This window comes from Equus quagga, chromosome 8, assembly GCF_021613505.1.
Source record: "Equus quagga isolate Etosha38 chromosome 8, UCLA_HA_Equagga_1.0, whole genome shotgun sequence".
Lineage (NCBI taxonomy): Eukaryota > Metazoa > Chordata > Mammalia > Perissodactyla > Equidae > Equus > Equus quagga.
The window spans coordinates 2,813,638-2,833,085 of record NC_060274.1 but is presented as its reverse complement, the minus strand read 5'-3'; the positions used below and the strand labels follow the sequence as shown (position 1 = coordinate 2,833,085).

The following is a 19,448-nucleotide window of genomic DNA, read 5'->3' as shown; positions in this document are numbered from 1 at the left end:
GAAGAGGAAAGTTCAGAGCAGTTTGGTGATTTGTCCCAGGTCACAAAGCTGGAAGTGACAAAGCGGGAGGCTGACCTTGGCCACGAACCCAGTGGCTCTCAGCCCTGGCTGTAAATGAACACAAAGAATGAGGGAAATTAAAAATCCCGGTGCCCACATCCCTCATCAGACCAACTGAGTCAGGATGGCCAGTGTGGACTCTGGCAGGAGGGTTTTCTAAAAGCACCCCATCGCCCAGCCAGCTGCGCTGCGTTAGGACCACGGCTGAGCAAAGGGGAGGGTGGCGGGCTCTGCCCAGGAAGCAGTAGACCTTAGGAGGCAGCAACAGGGTGAGGAGATGCCCCTATTTGCCAGGCTGAAGGAGTGAGCGGGGAGGTGCAGGGAGCAGCTAGTGGCTGTGCCCCTGGAGTGGATGCCATGCCCAAGCGAAGGGCCAGCGGGGGCCCTGCATGTTTGGTGGTGCTTGCTGGCAAGCCTTTTAGGTGGCTGTTTTTGTCCCATCCAAGGACACATGCGGTTGCCATGGCATCTGTTCCGTGTCTATGTGACTTCACAGTGTGGATTTACCTGTGTAGAGAGTCACGGATCTCCACGTCCAAAGGCAGGAAAATGGTTAAGACGCATCCCCTGGATAGACATTTGGGTAATCAAGTAAAGAAGACCTATGGGGAGTTTATCATAATATGGAAAATGTTTATGTTAAATGTTAGGTTTTGTTTAAAAGCAGCACTTAAAGTTGTGTGTGCCGTACGTTCAGGGGAAGCAAAATGAGACATTTCTTTTCAAAGGAAAAAAGAAAACAGGGGAGGCGTAGGATGTGTTTGCATCAGAGAGTTTTATTCAGACTTTTCACATCCTCCTCTGGGCACGCTCCCCTTCTGAGTCCTTGGAAGTCTGTTTACTTAGGAGAAAGTAGCAAAGACTTTCTGATCAGATTCATGTTCCCCTGGGAGCTATTGGGCACATTCCTCTCCCTCTGTCAGGTGGGTTTTCACACTCGTCAGAAGCACAGTAGAAGGAAGACCCTCGCATTGCAAGTTTGGTTCTGATAAGGAGCCTACCTGGGAGGCACACAGTTCCAGGAGTGAGAGGGAGTTTTGCCATTTTCTCTTGTCTAATGCCGTTGCTTTTAACCTTAAATATTACAGAGATCATGCGTCTGCCTGGGAAAGCAGCTGTCTCTCCATGTGGACAACACAGGTGCAGCTCCAGGTGAGGCTGACAGGTGTGGAGCTACAGGGACCCGTGTCATGACAAAGTAGACCTCAAGCATTTTGGTGACCCCCTTTTGGGACCATCCTTCCAGGTCTGAACAGAGAATGAAACATAAAGCTGTTAGGAAGGTGACTTTCAAAATCCTTTGTCACCAACATGAGCTACAAGGCTGGGGCATCACTGGGGAGGCATGAGATGAAAAGATGCAGCCTTTGCCGGCATGTCCAGGAGCCGGGGTTGCAGGCGGTACCCACTTCTCTGTGGTGTCTCCCACCTGTGCAGAGAAGGCCGGTACCACCTCCCACCCCAGCCCCTGGTGCCCTTCTGCACCCGTTAGTCATGGTTTAGGGTTGGAAATCACCAGTTCACAGGCACTTCGGTATCTCACACCGGGAAGCATAAAGTACTGACTGTCTTTATTAGCGGGGGAGGCAAAGTAAATTGTAAAGGCATTTAGGCATTCAAAGTGAAAAAGAAAAAACAACAGTTCTAGAGGCCATTTTGAGAAATTTAGTAAGAAAATGTTTCTTATAATAAACCAGGGAACTAACTGCGTTGTCTTTGCTGTGGAGTATCATCTATACAAATGCAGTGAGATTTTATAAAACTAAAAACCTTATGTGCTCAGGAGAGCCTAGCGTGGAAGACAACTTACATACCCTGAATCTCTTCGCAGAACCCCAAAGTCCTGACTTTCCCGTGTCGGTTGTCACCAGTCTGTGCAATAGGTGAGAAGAAAGCAGAGATTTTGGGTATTTACAATCTGAAGCACAGAGATGAAACCGACTTGCCGAGACCAGAGTGAGAATGAAACGAGCTCGCAGCCTCTCCTCCTCTGTTGCTCGTCCATCCAGGCCCTTTAACTCGAGAATGGGTGTGTAGTGGCTGCTGGAGTCTTCAATTTAGCCATTTCCTCCTCATCGTGTATAAAGGGAGGCCCAGCCTCCTAATTTTGATCTGCTGCTCTAGTTACGTAAAACAGCAGAAGAAAATCCTGGAAAAGAAAATATTTAGTGCCATTTGGGGCAGTTATGTCCAAGTCTGTTCCCCGATCTTTGTGGTGGAGTCTCAAGAATCCTGCCTCATGGCCATTCTTACTTAGATCCCAGGGGTTTCTCATCCACACGGGGGTGAGGGAGCTCGCTGTCCTCACGAGTAGGAGTCTTTGAGGTCGCAGCCCGTGGCCTCTGCTTCCTGCCCTCGGCCTCTGAGTGTGTAGAAGACCTTGCGATAGGAGAGTCTGAAGGTGGGGTTCGAGAAGCAGTACACCACCGGGTTCAGCACGCTCTGCAGGTAGGTGAGGCTGCTGGTCACCTCGGACAAGTGCTCCAGGGCTCTCCGGACCCTGCAGCTGTCCAACCTCCAGAAGATGGTCAGCAAGATTTGGGCCACGAAGCTGGGCAGAAAGCACAGGGCAAACAGCACCACGACCACGGCCACCAGCGCCTGGGCCCTCTGCAGCTTGGGCTGCTTGTCGGGGTCTCGGAGCCTCTTCTGGAGAATCCTGATGATCCTGGCGTTGCAGACCAAGATGAGGCCAAAGGGAAGAATAATTTGGAGGAGGAAGAACACTTTCTGCCAGATAACGCTGAAGGAGAAATCTCCTTGGGGCTCGAAAGTGGGGCACGCAGCCTCCGAGATGAACAAGCTCTGGTGGCTGAGGGCTGCCATCAGGAGCCAGACGAGGATGGAGATGCCCCAGGCTGCCCGCAGGGACAGAAGGTTGACCTTGAGCCTCGGGTGGACCACTCGGAGATAACGGTCTAAAGCCACGGCCGTGAGGAAGGCAACGCCCACCCCGCGGCTGAGGGCCCGCAGGAAGATGAGGGTTTGGCAGGCCGAGAGTCCAAGGCTCCAGGTCTTGTGTGTCAGGTAGGAGGCTGCATGGAAGGGCAGGCAGAGGGTCAGCAGGAGGTCGGCGATGACCAGGTTGAACAGGTAGACGGCGTAGGGCTTCCACACCTTCAGACGGAAGCAGAATGTCCACAGCGCGATGGCATTGCCCACGAGGCCCAGCCCGCACTCCAGCACGAGCAGCACAGCCACCGACCCCTCCACCGCCGCGCTGTGCATGGAGCAGTTGGCCAGGGGCATGACGCTGCGGGTCAGCGGCTGGAGACGACTCAAGGGTGGCAGCCAACTGCAGAGACCCGGGACTTCGGGGTATGCTCGTTGCTCTTTCACACAAAAGGAAAGAAAAAAAATCTTCCCCGTGTCACAGAAGATGTAAGTTCTGCATTTTCTCAACAAGGAAATATGCAGCACCAGCATCAGAATAAAGTCAAAAGCAAAGCAAAACTTTTGGAGGAAAGAGGACCGGGTTGGGGGGAGGGGAAAGATCCCCTTGCAGTTCTGTTCTGCTCTGTTTTGCCCTAAAAAAGGGGAAATTGTGTTTCACTTCACATCATCTGGCGCTAAATTGGAGCAGTAACATCCTGAGAACGCCCGGGTGAGTGCGACTGTGCTTCCGCAGCTGTGGCCGAAGGAGCTGGAAAAGTTTAATTATGTGAAGACACTGTCGTCCTTATAAGATCAAAATAATGGTTGGAACAAAAAGATTGTTTTCCAGTTTGAATATGTTTCGTGGGGAAGCTTTTCTTTTCATAAGTAAAGGGCATTTATGGAGACCCTCTGCTTGTGGCTTGATTTCACACACTGGCAGTCAGATCTGGTTCCTACACTCACTGGGAAGAAGATTTGCGGTCCTCTGTGTGTCCAGGGACAAAACAATGCCTGGCAAGTAATGAGGGTCAATAAATAAATATTGAATGAATCCAGTCATCTCTACCCTTTGCTGACCCCGGTTCACCTTGGTACTGACCCACGGTTGACCCTAATTCACATTGGTGTTGACCCACGGTTGACCCTAATTCTCTATGGTTCTGTTCAGTCTGGCTTGGGTTTTGATATTAAACAGACTTTAGTCCTAGTTCCAGTTTCTGACTTAGCAGCAGAGTGATTTTGGGAAGCAAATGCTCGTCGGCGCCCCCTGGCTTCTCCACCTGTGAGGCGAAGATGATCACACCGCCTGCGGGTCCTTGTGAGTATCTGAGACACAGGGGAAGCACTTGGCACCAGATCCGGGACCCGGTGGGCACTCAACACTTTCACTGTCATTATAAACCTCGATCTGATGCTCAGACTTCTAACAAAACTCTTTTTGCTCTCCCAACATAGTCACACAATTTTGCACCAAACATCAGTTCTGTGTCGCTTTGGTGCCGTCATTTCTGAGATCTAACTTGAAAGCTTTAAAAAGGTCTCGACAGGAATCGTTACTAAAGTTTGCTGCATGTTTATCACGTGTCATTGTTGCAAAGAACTGTGCAACAATGAGGCGAAGTAGCTACAAGCTTAAACTCTATTTTATGCATGAAGAAGTGGAGCACAGCGAGGTTGGGTAATATGCTCAAGGTCACAGGCCAGTGAGGGGCGGGAGTGGATCGTCCAGCCCAGATTCCCACCAGAGCCCGGCTTGACCACGCTGCTGTACCATTTCCTGATCGGAACAGCTTCACTCCTGAGTTCATAAAAAGTCTGTATTTCTAGAAGCCCCACCGGGCTACCGCCTTGTGAGATATTTCAGGTAATTGCACTCGTATTCCTTCCTGCTTTAATTATAGCAGGATTATCCTTTCCAGCTGGACCGCCAGCCCGTGTATCACCCCATCTCTGCATCGTGCAGGCTCACCTGCCTCTTTGCTCCCCGAGAAGATGCATTTGGTGAGTCCTCTGAGCATCTGGAATTGTAGAAATGTCCCGACTGTTGCCCGCACAGCGACACCTTCTGTGAACGAGGATTCGCCAACCACATGTTCATTATAAATGGTTCCTCGGGAGCACGTGAGGATGGAATACAACATGGGTTCCAGGGGAGGGTTGGCTGGAGACTGTGTATCTCATCTCTAACACGCACAATGACACCCAGAAAAGCTGCTAACTCACCCAACTCTTCAGGGATGGAAGTTGCATAAACGCAGGAAAGAAATGGATTAAGTCTCTTTCTCTCAGCTCATTGGAAACTCTGACGGACCTTGAAAGCTACCTCTTAATTGCAGATTTCAGTTTATACCAAAAACTTTCTAAGATATAGGTATTCTAGTTCAACAAGTGACACAGACATTAATAATTACACATTTTCCTTTTTAAATATAGGAAACCAAAGTTATGAGATTTTTTAAAATTCTGCTTCTTTTTCTTAGCACGTTGACTTATCTTCCTTACTGCTAAAAGAATGAATTGTTCCTTCCTTCCTGTCTTTTAAAGTCATACTATTTGAGCTTCTCCCTCAGGGATCTTGTCTTCTTAAATCTTATTGTCCCCAGAAACTCATTTTCCATCACCAGTCCTGTTTATTCAATGCTCTTCCTATTTGGGCTACTTCTCTGTTCTCACTTCCATTTGTGTGGTGCGTATTTCTTTTACACTCCTGTTCCTAAATTTAAGTGAAAACGGACTTGTTGCTTTAAACCCACATACAAATGTAATTCTATGCATTTTTCCTTTCCAGTTTTCCTTTTATGTCTGAAAATAGCCAGAAGGAAGACCTTGTAAAGACTGAATAAATACTCTGACTTAGACGTTCCTGTCACTTGCTGTGACGTCAGACAACTGTGAAGTTGGGAGGAACAGGATGGTCCCCATAAAGCCGCCCCCTCTCTGACACCAACTGTAGGTGTGGGGGTCCCCGAGAACCCCCTCAGTCTGGATGATTCTCTGAAGGACTCACAGAGCTCATTGGACGTTGTTATATTCATGGTTGTGTCATATTACAGGGAAGGACGTGGATTAGAATCAGCCGAGGGGAGGGACATGGGACAGAGTTCTGGAGAGTAATCAGCATGGAGCTTCCGTTGTCCTCCTCTGTGGAGTCAGGAAGCATTAATCTCCCCGGACAGATGTGTGACAACACGCACCGGGCATGTCAACCAGGGGAGCCCCCTGGAGCCTTGGTGACCAGAGTCTTTATCACATTATTTATTTATCACATCACATTATTACTACTTGCCTGCCCAAGGCCCCCAGGCAAAGACACCCCTATCAAGCGTAACATTCCATGGCCACTGGGCTTGGAGATCAGCAGCTAAGGGCAAAGGTCAGCCCTCTTTTTGGTCAAAGTTAAATTCTTTATCACATATTTATTTAATCAAAAAAATTCAGGGAGCTGGCTTGGTGGCATAGTGGTTAAGTTCGTGTGCTCCACTTTGGTGGCTGCCTGGGGTTCACAGGTTTGGATGCCAGGTGCAGACCTAGCACTGCTCGTCACGCCATGCTGTGGTGGCATCCCACATAAAATAGAGGAAGGTTGGCACCGATGTTAGCTCAGCGACAATCTTCCTCACCAAAAGAAAAAAAAAATCAGGACATATTAAATGTTACTCATTTTGTGATGAGATTACAAATGCTCATAATTCTATATTATACTTCCTAACTTTAAGAGACTTCTATTCCAGTGGGCAAGAGCAATGAATAAACACACTTGTAAAGAATAACATGATACAAGTAAAGAAAAGATGCAATTGAAGTGGAGGTGGGTAGGAGCGGGGTCAGGAGGGAAGGAGGAGAAAATTACAGTCTGCTTGAGTGCCGGGGTGAGGCCCGGGGCAGGAAAGTACAGCTGGGTGAATACAACCACAGACTTGGGTGTGCCCAGCTGTGCAACGTTTATAGCATTTTGGGAAGACTAGTGATTTTTCTCAACCTCGGTTAGCGAGTTTTTGTAGCCTCTCAAAAGTTCACTACATCTCATGTTCTTTTCTTTCTCTCATATTTAGGTGATTGCCCCCCTCTGTGACCCTGCCCTCCCTCTCTCTAAGGAATAACTCATTCACCTGAGCTTGGCACTACTTCCAAGTCCATGGTGAGGTCACACTTCACTGCTTTTGTCCTATTTCCACCTGCAGTCCTGGGGGAGGGGGCGGGGTGTGATGCTGGAGAAAGGAGCTATGGTCATTTCCAAAAACAGTGGAATTGTTTCAGAAAAAGAAGCTGAAAGTACCATCTCAGAGGTTAGAACTCCCATGGATGCGGCAGAGTTCAGAACCCATATCGGCGTGTACGGTTTGGTGGAAAAGAATTTTTCGGGGGCCGGCCCTATGGTCCAGTGGTTGAGTTCACACTCTGCTTCAGTGGCCCAGGGTTTTGCAGGTTCGGATCCTGGGCGTGGACCTAGCACTGCTCATCAGGCCCTGCTGAGGCGGCGTCCCACATGCCACAACCAGAAGCATCTGCAACTAGACTATACGACTATGTACTGGGGGCGCTTTGGGGAGAAGAAAATAAAAAAGAGGAAGATTGGCAACAGATGTCAACTCAGGGCCAATCTTTAAATAAAAAAAATAAAAGGAATTTTCACAACCTCAGAACATTCCCATAATGTGAATATCATCAAAGGACTGAATTACTAATGCAATCAGTGTTTCATGCATAAGAGATCACTTTGAACATAATTCATTGTTATAGAAAAATTGTAATCCTACAAAAATAAGACTTTAATGAAAGGGGAATAATTGTCCTCAGGCTCCAACACTGAGTCAAAACATGGATTGTGCAGATGCACTTCCTGGTAAAAAAGCTTTTTTTTTTCCCTTCATTTTTTCAGTACGGGTTAAAATGAAGCACGGAGTTTCAAACTCAGAATGATGGAAAACCCCTGAATAGATTTTCCCGAGTGGACACGCAAGAGGAAGAGGGGGGCAGAAGTAAAACTGAAAGCACAGAATCCGTAAATAAGACCAGGTTTCACAAGGTGGTCTTTTCAGTTTTGTTGCTAATGGAGAAATCGATTTAACACATCAGAAATGGTGTTCCTTACATTTGTTTGTGTGTGAAACCGGTGATTGTTAAATACGTTGTCATTCGTTTGGGTGCTCATTCCGTAAACTGCTGGGGTACCTGATGCATGTCCAGTCCCGCTCTGGCCCTGGCGGTACAGTGGCATCGAGGCAAAGTCTGTGTCCCTGGATCAGCGTCCAGCAGGGAAAATGGACAGTCAGCGAGTGGACCATCAGGCGGGAGTGAGTGTTGCGAATCAGAGAGAGTGGACAACATGGTGACAGCAGTGCTATTTTGAAAGGTTGGCCTTCAAAGGCCTTTCTGAGAAGGGACACTTTTTTTTTTTTTGGTGAAGAAGATTGGCCCTGAGCTAACATCTGTTTCCAAAATTCCTCTTCTCCCCACCCCCAAAGCCCCAATGCATATTTGTATATCATAGTGGTAAGTCATTCTAATTTTTCTATGTGGGACGCCAGCACACCATGGCTTGATGAGCAGTGTATAGGTCCACACCCCGGATCCAAACCAGCAAACCCTGAGCTTCTAAAGCGGAGCACAGGAACTTAACCACTCGGCCTCAGGGCCGGCCCCAGAAGGGACATTTTAAGGGAATCCTTGAAGGCACATGAGGGAAGGAGTCAGTGGCTGTGTGGGGGACAGGAAAGACATGCAGGATTTCTCCTAGAATTGAACAAGTTTTTGGAACTTTCTTTTGGAAGAATGAGTAAAAGCATCCAAGAGCATTTTTAAAATTAGATACTAAAATGTATTCTTAGGTTATGGGAATTAATCTCATCTTGATGCAGAAATAGAAAGATCAACGGCAGAGAACAAACAATGAAGAAATAAAGTCAAATCGGTGAGTAAATAGGATGAACTTGCTTGCAAATACTCTGTGCTTTTATTCTAAAAAACTCACTCTCCGTATTGTTTTCTGTAATGTGAAATTACAGATGCCTTTCTATGGTGGCCAGCGCAAGAAAGCGGAATCTGTCAATAGGAGATGGTGCTCTTGGCTAGGCAGCCCTGGGCGCCGGGTGTGGCCGGCAAAGTGCCGTCCACCGCGTGTCTCTTTAGCAGATTTTGGCAGAGATCCACACGCCGTTAGCAAAATTCTCTGCTTTATATTAAATGAAACGTCCTTGAACCTGTGCTCCGGTCAGGGAAGACCTTACACCAGAGGATACTCCCCCCCAAATGATCTTCACACTGAAGACGGGGGTGAAGAAAACCAGCACTGGAGGCTTCTGCCCCGGTTCCCACCTCCTCCTCGTCAGTTACCCCCTTGTTCTATTCTCACAACACCTCTGACATCCCTGGGGCACCCTCTGGGGCAGTGGAGACCTGCAGAGCCGCTGGCCTGCGGTCGCCCCGGGCACAAGGAGCAGTGGGGTGGGAGTGACAGACTGCCATCTCCTCATCAAGGTCAGGAGCCCTATCCTCATAAATAACACCTACGTCATCTGTGCAAGGGATGGATGCGGAGGACGTCTGGGCGGACAGAGCACGGCGGGCTCTGTGGCTGTCCTCCAGCGCAGCCTGCTTCCTGGCCTTGCCAGCAGGCGCCAAGCTGCAGCGGCATCTGGACCACTGAGGGAGGGCTCCTCCTCTATGCTGCTTTATGTGGCTCGCGCTCTCCTGCAGGGGACGCTGCACCCAGGCCGGGCGTCCTGCTGATCACAAGGCTGTAGGACAGACAGTGTGACTATCCAACAGCACAACCCAGAGCACCAGGCACATGGATTCACCCACCTAACTGGTCCAGGGAGGATGTGACCTTGGAACCATGGAACTAGGGTGGTCATGAGACATTGGGGGAGCTGCTGTGTCAGACCCTGATGCAGCTGGACCCCGTCCCACAGCACAGCTGTGACCAGGGTCCCTGGGACCACTCATACACTGAGTAGAATGCATGCATGTCCAAAGGCTTCCATCTGCTGGCTTTCTAAATATTTGGTTATTACCTATACAGGACTGTCGATGAGAAATGATGGGTAACGTTTAACACCAGGCATTGTCTCTCCCACTAGTTTCTCATCTTTATTATCACAAAAATCGTGTGGACAATTTAGACGGGGAGGCATTTTGTGCAATGATGAAGTTTTGAACCATTTCTCCCGTGTAAACTTGCATATCTTATTTTCTCCTCACGAACATCTCTCGTAGCAAATCATTTGTCTTGACGTCAAAAGACAGTTTATATTTCTTCAAGAATACGTGCTAAGAGAAACGAATTCTTACTATATATTGCATGTTAAACATTTGATATTAAACACAGTTTTGGGGGGTCACTTGGGAGGGGGAATTTTGCCACCCCCAGTTTCCTGTGTTGGTAGATATATCCCATTGACTAGAAAATCACATATTTGTGACTCAGTCACGTATTTGTAAATATTTAATTATAGCTGAAGCTTAGGAAATCAGAAAGCTTGATGGCGGGTTGGGAGGTATGAGAAGGGTACGCTTCTTTAAGACAGGGAGTCAGTTTAGAATCTGCACTGTTTTCTGAGATGGGGAAGGAGGGGGGAGACAGGAGCAGCCGTGGGAGGTCACGGCCAAGAGGAACTGGATCCTGCCCCCAGGGACCGCCATGGACTAGGCGAGGTGACCATGTCTGGTTGGGGTGGCTGAAAGGACTTGTCTCCCCTAGACTGAGGGGTTTAAGAGTTTGGGGCCTGAGACTCCGGGATATTTATATTTTTTAAGAGAAATAGGGTTACAAGAATGATACACTCAAGCCAGCTTCTGAAGGGGACTTTAGTAAAACCCAGCTGGGAAAGGAATGACAGGATGACTAGGTGCCTCGCTGTCTTTGCTGTGGGTCTACTGGATTCTCTTTCCTCAGGAAACGAGCACTTTCCCCCAGCTTACTCTTCTACGGCTGTGGTTAAATTGTTCGTTCCCAAGTTCATCTGCAGTTTGGAGTTTTTCTGTGAATACATTTCTGTTGACTCACGGGCGGTGATGGGGACAATCTGAGTCATCTGTAAACCCTCCCAGGGGAAGTCAGGGGTCTGATTCTGAGTCAGCCGCTGGTCCTCTTCCTGGTAGAGGCTTCCTTGACTAGAAATGAAGGAAAGTCAGCTGAGACGGGCTTTCCGGGAGGAGACCTCACCATCCCAGGGAGCCTTTGGTTTTCTGGTTTTGCTTTTGCTTTTGTTTTGTGCGGCTTTGCGTCACGGGCAGCAACGCCGGCCTCTGAAGGATGCTCTCCTGGCCGTGTCCTCGAGCACAGAGCGACGCTGTGCACTGACACACACCTCCTTTTGCTCAAGGCCGTAGCTTGAAGGCAGGACGACCGTCCTCTCTGGTTGTTTTGGGAGGGGTCTGGGGCACGGTGACAGCCCCTCCCCGCGTCTCTAGGAGCCAGGCCCTCACGACGGCCTCCCAAGTCGGTCCAAACCTCGCCGCCCGCTGGGGGCGTTAGAAAAGCCATCGAGGCAACGTGGTAGATGGGTCTGTTTCGATTTGTGAGGTGCGGTGACTGCTCAGCTCGCGTTTGGTCCCCTCAACCTCCCGTTGAGACATTCTTGATGACATGGAGAGAGCGCTGACGGCCAGTCCATTTCGAGTTTGGCTGATTTTCTATGAATTAAAGTGTTTTTTATCCATCACTATCCATCACCTGTGGCCTGTTCGGGCCCCTCCGTTGTGTGGTTCCCAGACACTGAGATGACCTTTTCCTTGGGTTAGTTTATTAGGGAGAACGGGCTGTGATGAAGAGTGGTCACTCCATCCGACAGTGGAAGGGGAGCTCTGTGTCCCACCCGCCGCCTCACCCCGGCTCCTGACCGCCTCCTCCTTCCCCCAGGATGCTGAGCGCTCCTCTGGAGGCTGAGGAGCCAGCAGAGACCGGCGGCCCAGAGGATGGGAGGGCCGGGACCACCCCCCAGAAGGTGGCCGGACTCTCCAGGGAGGACAGCCAGGCCCAGGAGATGCTGGTGAGCCGGGTGACACTGGGCCCTGGGATGCCGGGCGCCACGGGGCTTGTGTTTGTGCTGACTTAGTCTCACCAGCTTTTATCCGGACCCTACCCCCGAGACCCGGCATGCGGGGTCCCTGTGCTTCTCATCTTGTGAGCCGTTTCGGTAATGCTTTCACGGACATCGACATTTGCCTCCTTTGAGGAGGGGCTTGGGGTGCCTTCCGTTCTGCCACTTTGTGCCTTGATGGAGCAGAGGAAGGATGCGGAGTTAAACTGGGGTATTTCAGCTTAACCTCCTCAACCCAAGAGGGGGCACAAGACTGTAGAAACTCGCTTCAAAAACTCACAAAGCTTACATCACTTAAGTTGTCCGCCCAGCCCCGAGCTCCAGCAGCTTCCTCGCCCGACTCCTCGGTGAGTCTCCCCACCCTCTGTCCCCAGGAAGGCCCTGGACGTCCCCCATCCATTGTGCCCTCTGTCCAGCCACCGTGGTCACACAGCACAGAACTGTGCCTTCTCTCAATCCCGTTTATCCTTGCAGCACAGGGTCAAAGGAAGGACCCCCTGGAGAAGCCGGTGTGTCGGCTTTAAAATGCCGTGGCCTCTGCTAATTTCTAAACAGTTGATAAACTATCTTTTTCAATACAACACAGGTGTTTTGCTTGTGTCTCTGGGAATTCAGAGCTATGAGCCACGGAACATTGATGATAACTATCTCCTGAGTGCCAGGCTCTGTTGTAAGTGAGTTCCATGCTCTATCGTCTTGGAGGCTCACAACAAACCTGTGACAAGTGTCAGGATCACACGCCACCGAGGAAGAGATGGGGCGCCTCACACCTGGCTTAAGGGCCCAGAGCCAGCACAGGGGGGACGCAGCCCCAAACCTATGTGCAGAGCCCCCACCTCAGGGTCGAGCTCAGAGTCTGGGAGGGGAGACAGGCAAGTGGACAAGTCGATGGAAACCCAGCAGAACCCTGGCCTGGCCCTCAGCAAAGCGGAGGTGGCACTCCCTCCGGGACCTTTAGAACACCATGTTTCGAGGGCACAGAAGATACAGTTATCTATTTGGGTGGAAATGCTGTGGCTTAGAGGGTTGGGTGATATTTCCAACTTCTCTTCAAAGAGGGTCCAGGTTCCAGCATTGTGGGGACCAGGCTAAAGCTTTTCCACTCTACCACTCCATGACTCCCAGGAAAGGGCAGGTGGTGGGGGACATTGTGACAACAGTGACAGAATCTCCTCACAACCAGAGTCGGAAAAGGGGTCCTAGTGAATCGTGCTGACAGTTAAGCAATTAACCCCTTCCATCAAATGACTCAGTGCTGGGCCAGGAGGGAGGCACAAGGTATGCTGATCCACCCCAAGCCTGGTGCTCAGACTGTCCCCCAACTCTGGTGGATGTCCGGCACCTCCTGGGGCTTCTGAGCCTGAGATTTCTCCTCTCTCTGTTCTCTTGATCTTTGGCTACATTCTTGTTTTCTCCCATCCTTTCCCCAATGTTAGCTTCTGTCTGTCTTGCCAAGTTTGCTAAAACGGGGAGAATTCAAACAGTTGACAGTCCTCGTGGAGGGTCTGCGGTGTGCCAGACACTGTGTGGGGTTCTCGAGACACATCAGCGGACAGCATGTCAGTCCCCGATCCTGAGGACTTGCCCTGTAGTTACTGAAGGAAGGCGGAAAGAAAGTGCCCAACGGACATAATAAACGAGTGACTGACCGACAGCAATGGAAGGTGAAAGATGCTTTGAAAAAAAAAATTGAGAAGAAACACCAGCCCCGGATCTGAACTTTCTGAGTGCAAAGTTAGGGTCCCCAGCTTACGGACCCTGCCACCTCGCATTGGTGACCTGCCCCCGGGAGCCTCAGCTTGGCGATTTCTCAGCTGGAGATCATAGTGGCGCTCATGCAAAGGCTTGTTTCAGAATTACACGCGCTGACATTTGAAAAGCAGGTGCCCAGCATTTAGGCAAATGCTAAGCAAATACTCAGTAAATGGTATTTTTGTAACGAAAGGGGGTGATCTGGACGTCGTCGTGAATTTTCACGCTGTTCCTGCATCCTACCCGGGGAAAATCAGAATGAAACTCTAGTCCCCAAAGCGAGGCTGCCCCATCTCTTCATCGGCAATGTGGGGTCATGACACCGCTCCCAGGCAGGCTGTGCGGATCTGAGACAATGGGCCATGGAACTCGAGAATCACTGTTTCCAGGTCCAGCATCTGGTCACAAGGGTGGGCGAGTGGCCAGCACACTGGGAGTCCCACACACACGACCCAGTCGTGGAGCTTAATTCCCACCTGGCTTCTAAGTGGAGACACTCATCTCGTCCCTCCCTGGGATCTCTGCTTCTCCCTCTCGCCTTTACTGGAAACATGTCGGGTGCAGATTCCACACAGGGGAACGTGACCAGGGGTTCGACCAACAGAGATCCTTCCAAGATCCCCTGTTCCCCCCCAGCCTTTCCCTCTGCCCCAAAGCCCCACAGCACCAGTCTTCACAAAGCTAGTCATTTTAGGATAATTCCCTCGGGGGAAGAAGAATAGTAATTTAATTTAAAATTAAGATGCGATTGCTTTTTTCCACTGTTTCTAGAATAAACCACGAGAATAATGTAATCACTAATTTCTTCCCAAATTGTATTTTCTCTTTTACTAGTTCATTTGCAATGTGATGCTAATGACTTTTCAGAGACAATCTCTATAAAAGGAAAATACTCTCCTCGAGTTCTAGAGTTTCATATCTTATTTTCTTTATTGTAGAGTTCTCTACCAAATTGTTTCTAATGTAGGCAGGTTAAAAATCTCCTTTCTGAAACAACGACTTTGAACATTTCCTTTATTATGCCCGATGACTCATGTTTCTTTTATTTTGAAGTCTGTTTTGTATATTAACATGAAAAGCTGTGTGACATTATGAGGGACATCACTGCATGAAGTAGGTACAAAAATAACAACTAACACTTCCTCAGCGTTTTCCACTCTCTGTCCTGGGAGTTCTATATTCAGCACAGGTTTCAATTCTCAAAATAAAAATCTGAGGTCATTTTTGTGTCACCAGTTTGGACAAGAGGCAACTGAGGCCCAGAGAGGTTAGGTGGCTTACCTGAGGTCACACAGCAAGGAAGTGGTGAAGCCAGGATTACAGTTTAGGTCTGAATCGTTTCAAAACTCATGCTCTTAACTCCCGTCTATACTGACCCCTAAGGATAAGAGGAAGAAGAAAAACATGAAAGAAGTCTCAGCCTCTTTTTGCCACGGTGATATTTTAACAAAGAACAATGATTCGCTAACCCTCTTTATCCGGTTATGTCATGTGGCATCCTTCATGATGGACACTACTCAACAAAAACGGATGTGGGTCTTATAGTTGCATTTAGCTCATCAGATGTCGGGGCACCAGCCGTGACATGTGAGGGGCTGTCTGGTGTCCTCTTTCTCACCGCAGCGACTGCAGCAGCAGATCTCCGAGCTCCGGGAGGTGGTCAGGAGGCAGGAGGCTTGGTGGGCTGCAGCTCACCGCCGACTCCAGAACCAGATAGATGCTCTGCTGACACAGAACCTGGAGCTGCTGCGGGATGGACCGAGAGCCTCAGAGCTGCAGCGACTGGAGGCCAAAAAGACTCACACAGCCTTCCTCCCCCCGAGAAGGAAATCCGACACGCTGGTACCAAAAGGCTCCTTTTGTTTTACTTAGAAGTAGCATCATTAACAAAGGTGTATGCTTCATCACTGGGACGTGTGGTGTCTCTCCCCATCCAGGAGGTGAAAGGGCTTTCTTTAAATCAGTTCCATTTCTCACAAATCATGGGTGATCAATCAAAGGTGTCAGGGAGGAAGACATTTCCTCTACCCTCTCTTGGTTCATCTGGCCGGAGAATGAATTAAATTCACATGAGACAGAATAGCAGGAGAAAATTAAACAAAGCTTTATCTAAAATCTGAGGACCATGGCCCGGGGCTTTTCTTCCTGAAGGAAGAAAGGGCACAGAAGAAGTGGGGTGCACAGAGTGGTTATATATCCCCAAACAGGATGTTTCACATAGGATTGAAATGTCCCTTTTACAATAGTGGCGAGACTGCTCTGTCGACACAGTGGTTGATGGAAACAGCAGGTAGGTCTGTTGTCTCAGTGAACACAGCAGGGTGGCAGGTCTGTTGTCTCGAGCTGGGTGGTCAAAGGTGAGCGCAGCAATCAGTTCCTAGCATAAGGAAAGATGCTTATCCCTAAGGAAATGCCAATGGTGGGGGGGGAAGTTGCACCTTTATCTTAAGGCCATTTGTTCTTGCCATAGTAAATGTTTAAAGCAGATATACAATGCATGCTCAATGGCCACAGTCAGGCCCTTTTGGAAAAAAGCAATGTCAGGCCAAGCCAGACTTATACCAAATGGCCTCCTCATGTACTCCAATATATCCTATTGCTTGCCATTTCCACCTGTCAGTGTATACATGGGAGAGGCTCAGGCAAGCTGAGCAACTCACCAAAATGGCTGAAACCACCACATTAAATACCATATCCAGCTAAAGACAAAGGAGGATGTTGGGGGTGGGGGGAGTCAGTTACAGGAGGTGACCAGACAAGCACAGTAAACGAATGCAGATTTCAGTCCTTGCCTTCCCCAGTGATTAAGAGTTTCTAGAGACAAGGTCCTCTCCCCTTCTTCCTGGTACAGAGAGGGAGACATCTTTACAGGTGGAGATTTCCTTTACAATGTGAATGTCTCTTACAAAGGCTAAGTAAATTCTACTTTTCAGTTGCTTTCCTGTCTGCAAAGTAACCAGCCTCAAATAATCATCACGCCAAAGAGACATATCTTGGGGTGGCCAATTCCAGGCCCCCACAAAGGCATCAGGGCTCCCACTGTCGCTCCAGCACGTGATAACAGCAGCGGCAAACACTGACCAGGGTTTACACGGACTGGGCCTGTGCTGCGGACCCCTGTTTACTCCCGACCATGACCCCGGGAGATAGATTCTATTACTAACTCCTGTCAAGGTCGTGCGGCCAGTGAACTGCAGGGCCTGGATCTGGACCCAGAACCTGCTCACAGGACCTCAGCTGCTCTGTTCATGCAGTGTGACAGCTTTATAGAAATGGAATGCAGACCACGCTGCTTCATCTCAAAGGAAGAGTCAGCATTCTTAGACGGACGTAGTCAGTCCCTTTAAACACGGGCCCGCTTTTACCTAACATCCGTCTTCATGTCTGGGTCGTGGGACTAAGGAAATGTGCAGAAGAGGTTGTGACTGTGGCCAGAGCTTGATCGCTTTGTCTGTGTTATGTCTGTGTTCTGTTTCCTGCATACGTGTCTAAGCAACTGGAATCATTAAAGTTGTGTGCACAGATGTCGACAAGAAACCCTGTAAACACACTCAAAATCTGAGTGGGGGTATTTTCTAGCGGGCTAAGGAAAGCCCTAACATTTCTTATCCGCACTTGTTGTGCGAACTTTTATGTCTACAGTTCAAAGAGTTAGGGCATTTCTGACATGGCACAGTGACTGACACACACACACATACACAGCCCCCCTCTCATTTTGAGCTCGTGCACTTGGTGAATTTCCAAACCTTGCAGACTCTGTGCACAGTGCTGGTCACAGAGTCGTAGGGCTATTCACAAGGACAGCATCTGCTCTCAGAAGGACACCTCGACTTGAAGAAAACAGGGCGGATATGTGAATTCCACATACATATAAACAGTATAGGTATGTCTGTGTGGAAAAGAACTGAAAACACCACATTCCACCCCAAGGGCCTGCTGTTTCCAGAGTTTGCTTTTGAGCTGGGAACCTTGAGATTTTGCATTTAAATCTTTGAGGAAATGTGAGGGACAGCCCTAGAAACAGGGTCAGTTGTCTTTCTTCTTCAATACTTTCTCTGTTGGAGACACGCAATCCACAGAAGTAAATTGGGATGTTGTTTGTTTTGTTTCCTTTGGGAATCTGGGCTGTCTTGAAACAGCGGACGACAGTGAGAGACACAAGGCACACAGTGGCCCCGTGCTCGTGGTGTGTTGTGTTCTGTGAGAATCTGCAACACACTGAGGGGCAGAAACTAGCCCACGCCCCTCATCACTTCCCTATCTTCTCTCCAGGGCATTGCAATTATTGTCGAATGCATTAAAATTTGAATTTATCCTACAGTTGCTATTCCTCCTGAAATTCATTTGTGATAAATTGCCTTTCAGGTATCAGAATCTAATTTTGGAAAAACTCCACCTCCGACCGCTGATGAGGAAATAGCACCCAAACACGCGGGCCGCCAAAGTCACAGTGCTACTTTCGTAGGACAAAGGCCGTCGTCTCAAAACGTAACTCCCTCCCGGGTGACCCTCAGTGTTTATAACCTGTGAAAGGAAGCAGAGGTCTGGTACCCAGACCTGTGTATCCAGCCTCCCTGCAGGAGCAGCTCTTGTAACGGCCGGTTTCCCATCCCGGTCTCCTTGAGCGCTCACAGCAGCGAGCCTAGCGCGGGGCTGACCACAGGCGGGAGGGCTGGCCACTTTACTTCTCTTAATGCAGCCTGAGGCCGGGGTTTTAAGTAGCCACGTGTTTTAATGTTGTTTGGCTCATGCGTCGCGCGTCTTTAAAGCCATGTATTTCCCGGGTCGCCGCTGTGGCTCACACCTGCTGCTTCAGCACAGGCTCTCTCCATGCGGAGCGTATGCTGTTCATTTCGGGACCTCGGTGCAGGATGCTGTTCGCTCTCTATCGCATTTTCCTGGTGAAACTTCCCTCCTCTTTAGAATATTTTGCCACCCAGCGTATTTGCTACCATCCCAGATTTGGGTCATCCTCACACTTGGGAGCCTGTCTGTGTCCCCATCCAGCAGTGGATAATGGGGTTGACCTGTGCTGAGAAGACCCCCAAACTCCTGAAGATCATCGAATGTCCTGGCATTGTTTCCCAATGCAACTGTTCAGCGGGAAATATTTTATTCCTTGTGGGAGGGTCTGGAATTGCCTCATCCAGGCATTCATTAAAAGTGGGAGAAGTATCTTTTTTGGAACGTTTGAGTAGAGACCATCTGAGTCCCAGGATGAGCTGCGCAGACTGTCTGCTGTCTGGTTTCCTCTGAGATGCAGGCTTCCCGTATGTTCCCGTATTGCACTGAATTAATTAGACACAGGAAGTATAATTGCTTAATAAAGGTATGTATGAGTGAACGAATAATTGGCTTATCCATACCTCAAAACAGTCAACTTTTGAATAATGCAAAGGGTAGAAGAAAATTCCTGCTATACATTTTTAAATTCGATTTTGAGCAATTTATTCTGTTGTGATGGCAAAACTTTTCTACAGGATCAATCACAACTTCCCTGAATTCCACAAAAACACGGGCTGCAAAATGGAAAATGAGATATAACAAGAGTTCTACTTTGCGGGACATAGAAATGGGGTTATAATGGTCTAGCTTCTGTGACAACCAGCACCATGTATTTATCGATATTTTTGGATAATGTGATTGTTATTAACGCAAAAGTATCCCCATGTTTATTTTCAGCCAATAAGTATAAAGATAGAAAGAATTGACTCA

General features: G+C 48.9%; 2 protein-coding genes across 2 annotated transcripts; one reads left to right on the top strand and one right to left on the bottom strand.

Moving 5' to 3' along the window:
* Positions 1 to 1,573: 1,573 nt before the first annotated feature.
* On the bottom strand, positions 1,574 to 3,309 carry GPR31 (G protein-coupled receptor 31). Its single transcript, XM_046669745.1, has one exon. The coding sequence runs from the start codon at positions 3,307 to 3,309 to the stop codon at positions 2,365 to 2,367; it is 945 nt and encodes a 314-aa protein (XP_046525701.1). The 3' UTR covers positions 1,574 to 2,364.
* TCP10L (t-complex 10 like) lies at positions 3,308 to 18,263 on the top strand. Its single transcript, XM_046669744.1, has 4 exons — positions 3,308 to 3,378; positions 11,801 to 11,930; positions 15,357 to 15,575; positions 18,099 to 18,263. Exons 1-4 carry the CDS (start codon positions 3,308 to 3,310, stop codon positions 18,261 to 18,263), a joined length of 585 nt encoding a protein of 194 aa, XP_046525700.1.
* The last annotated feature ends 1,185 nt before the right edge of the window (positions 18,264 to 19,448 follow it).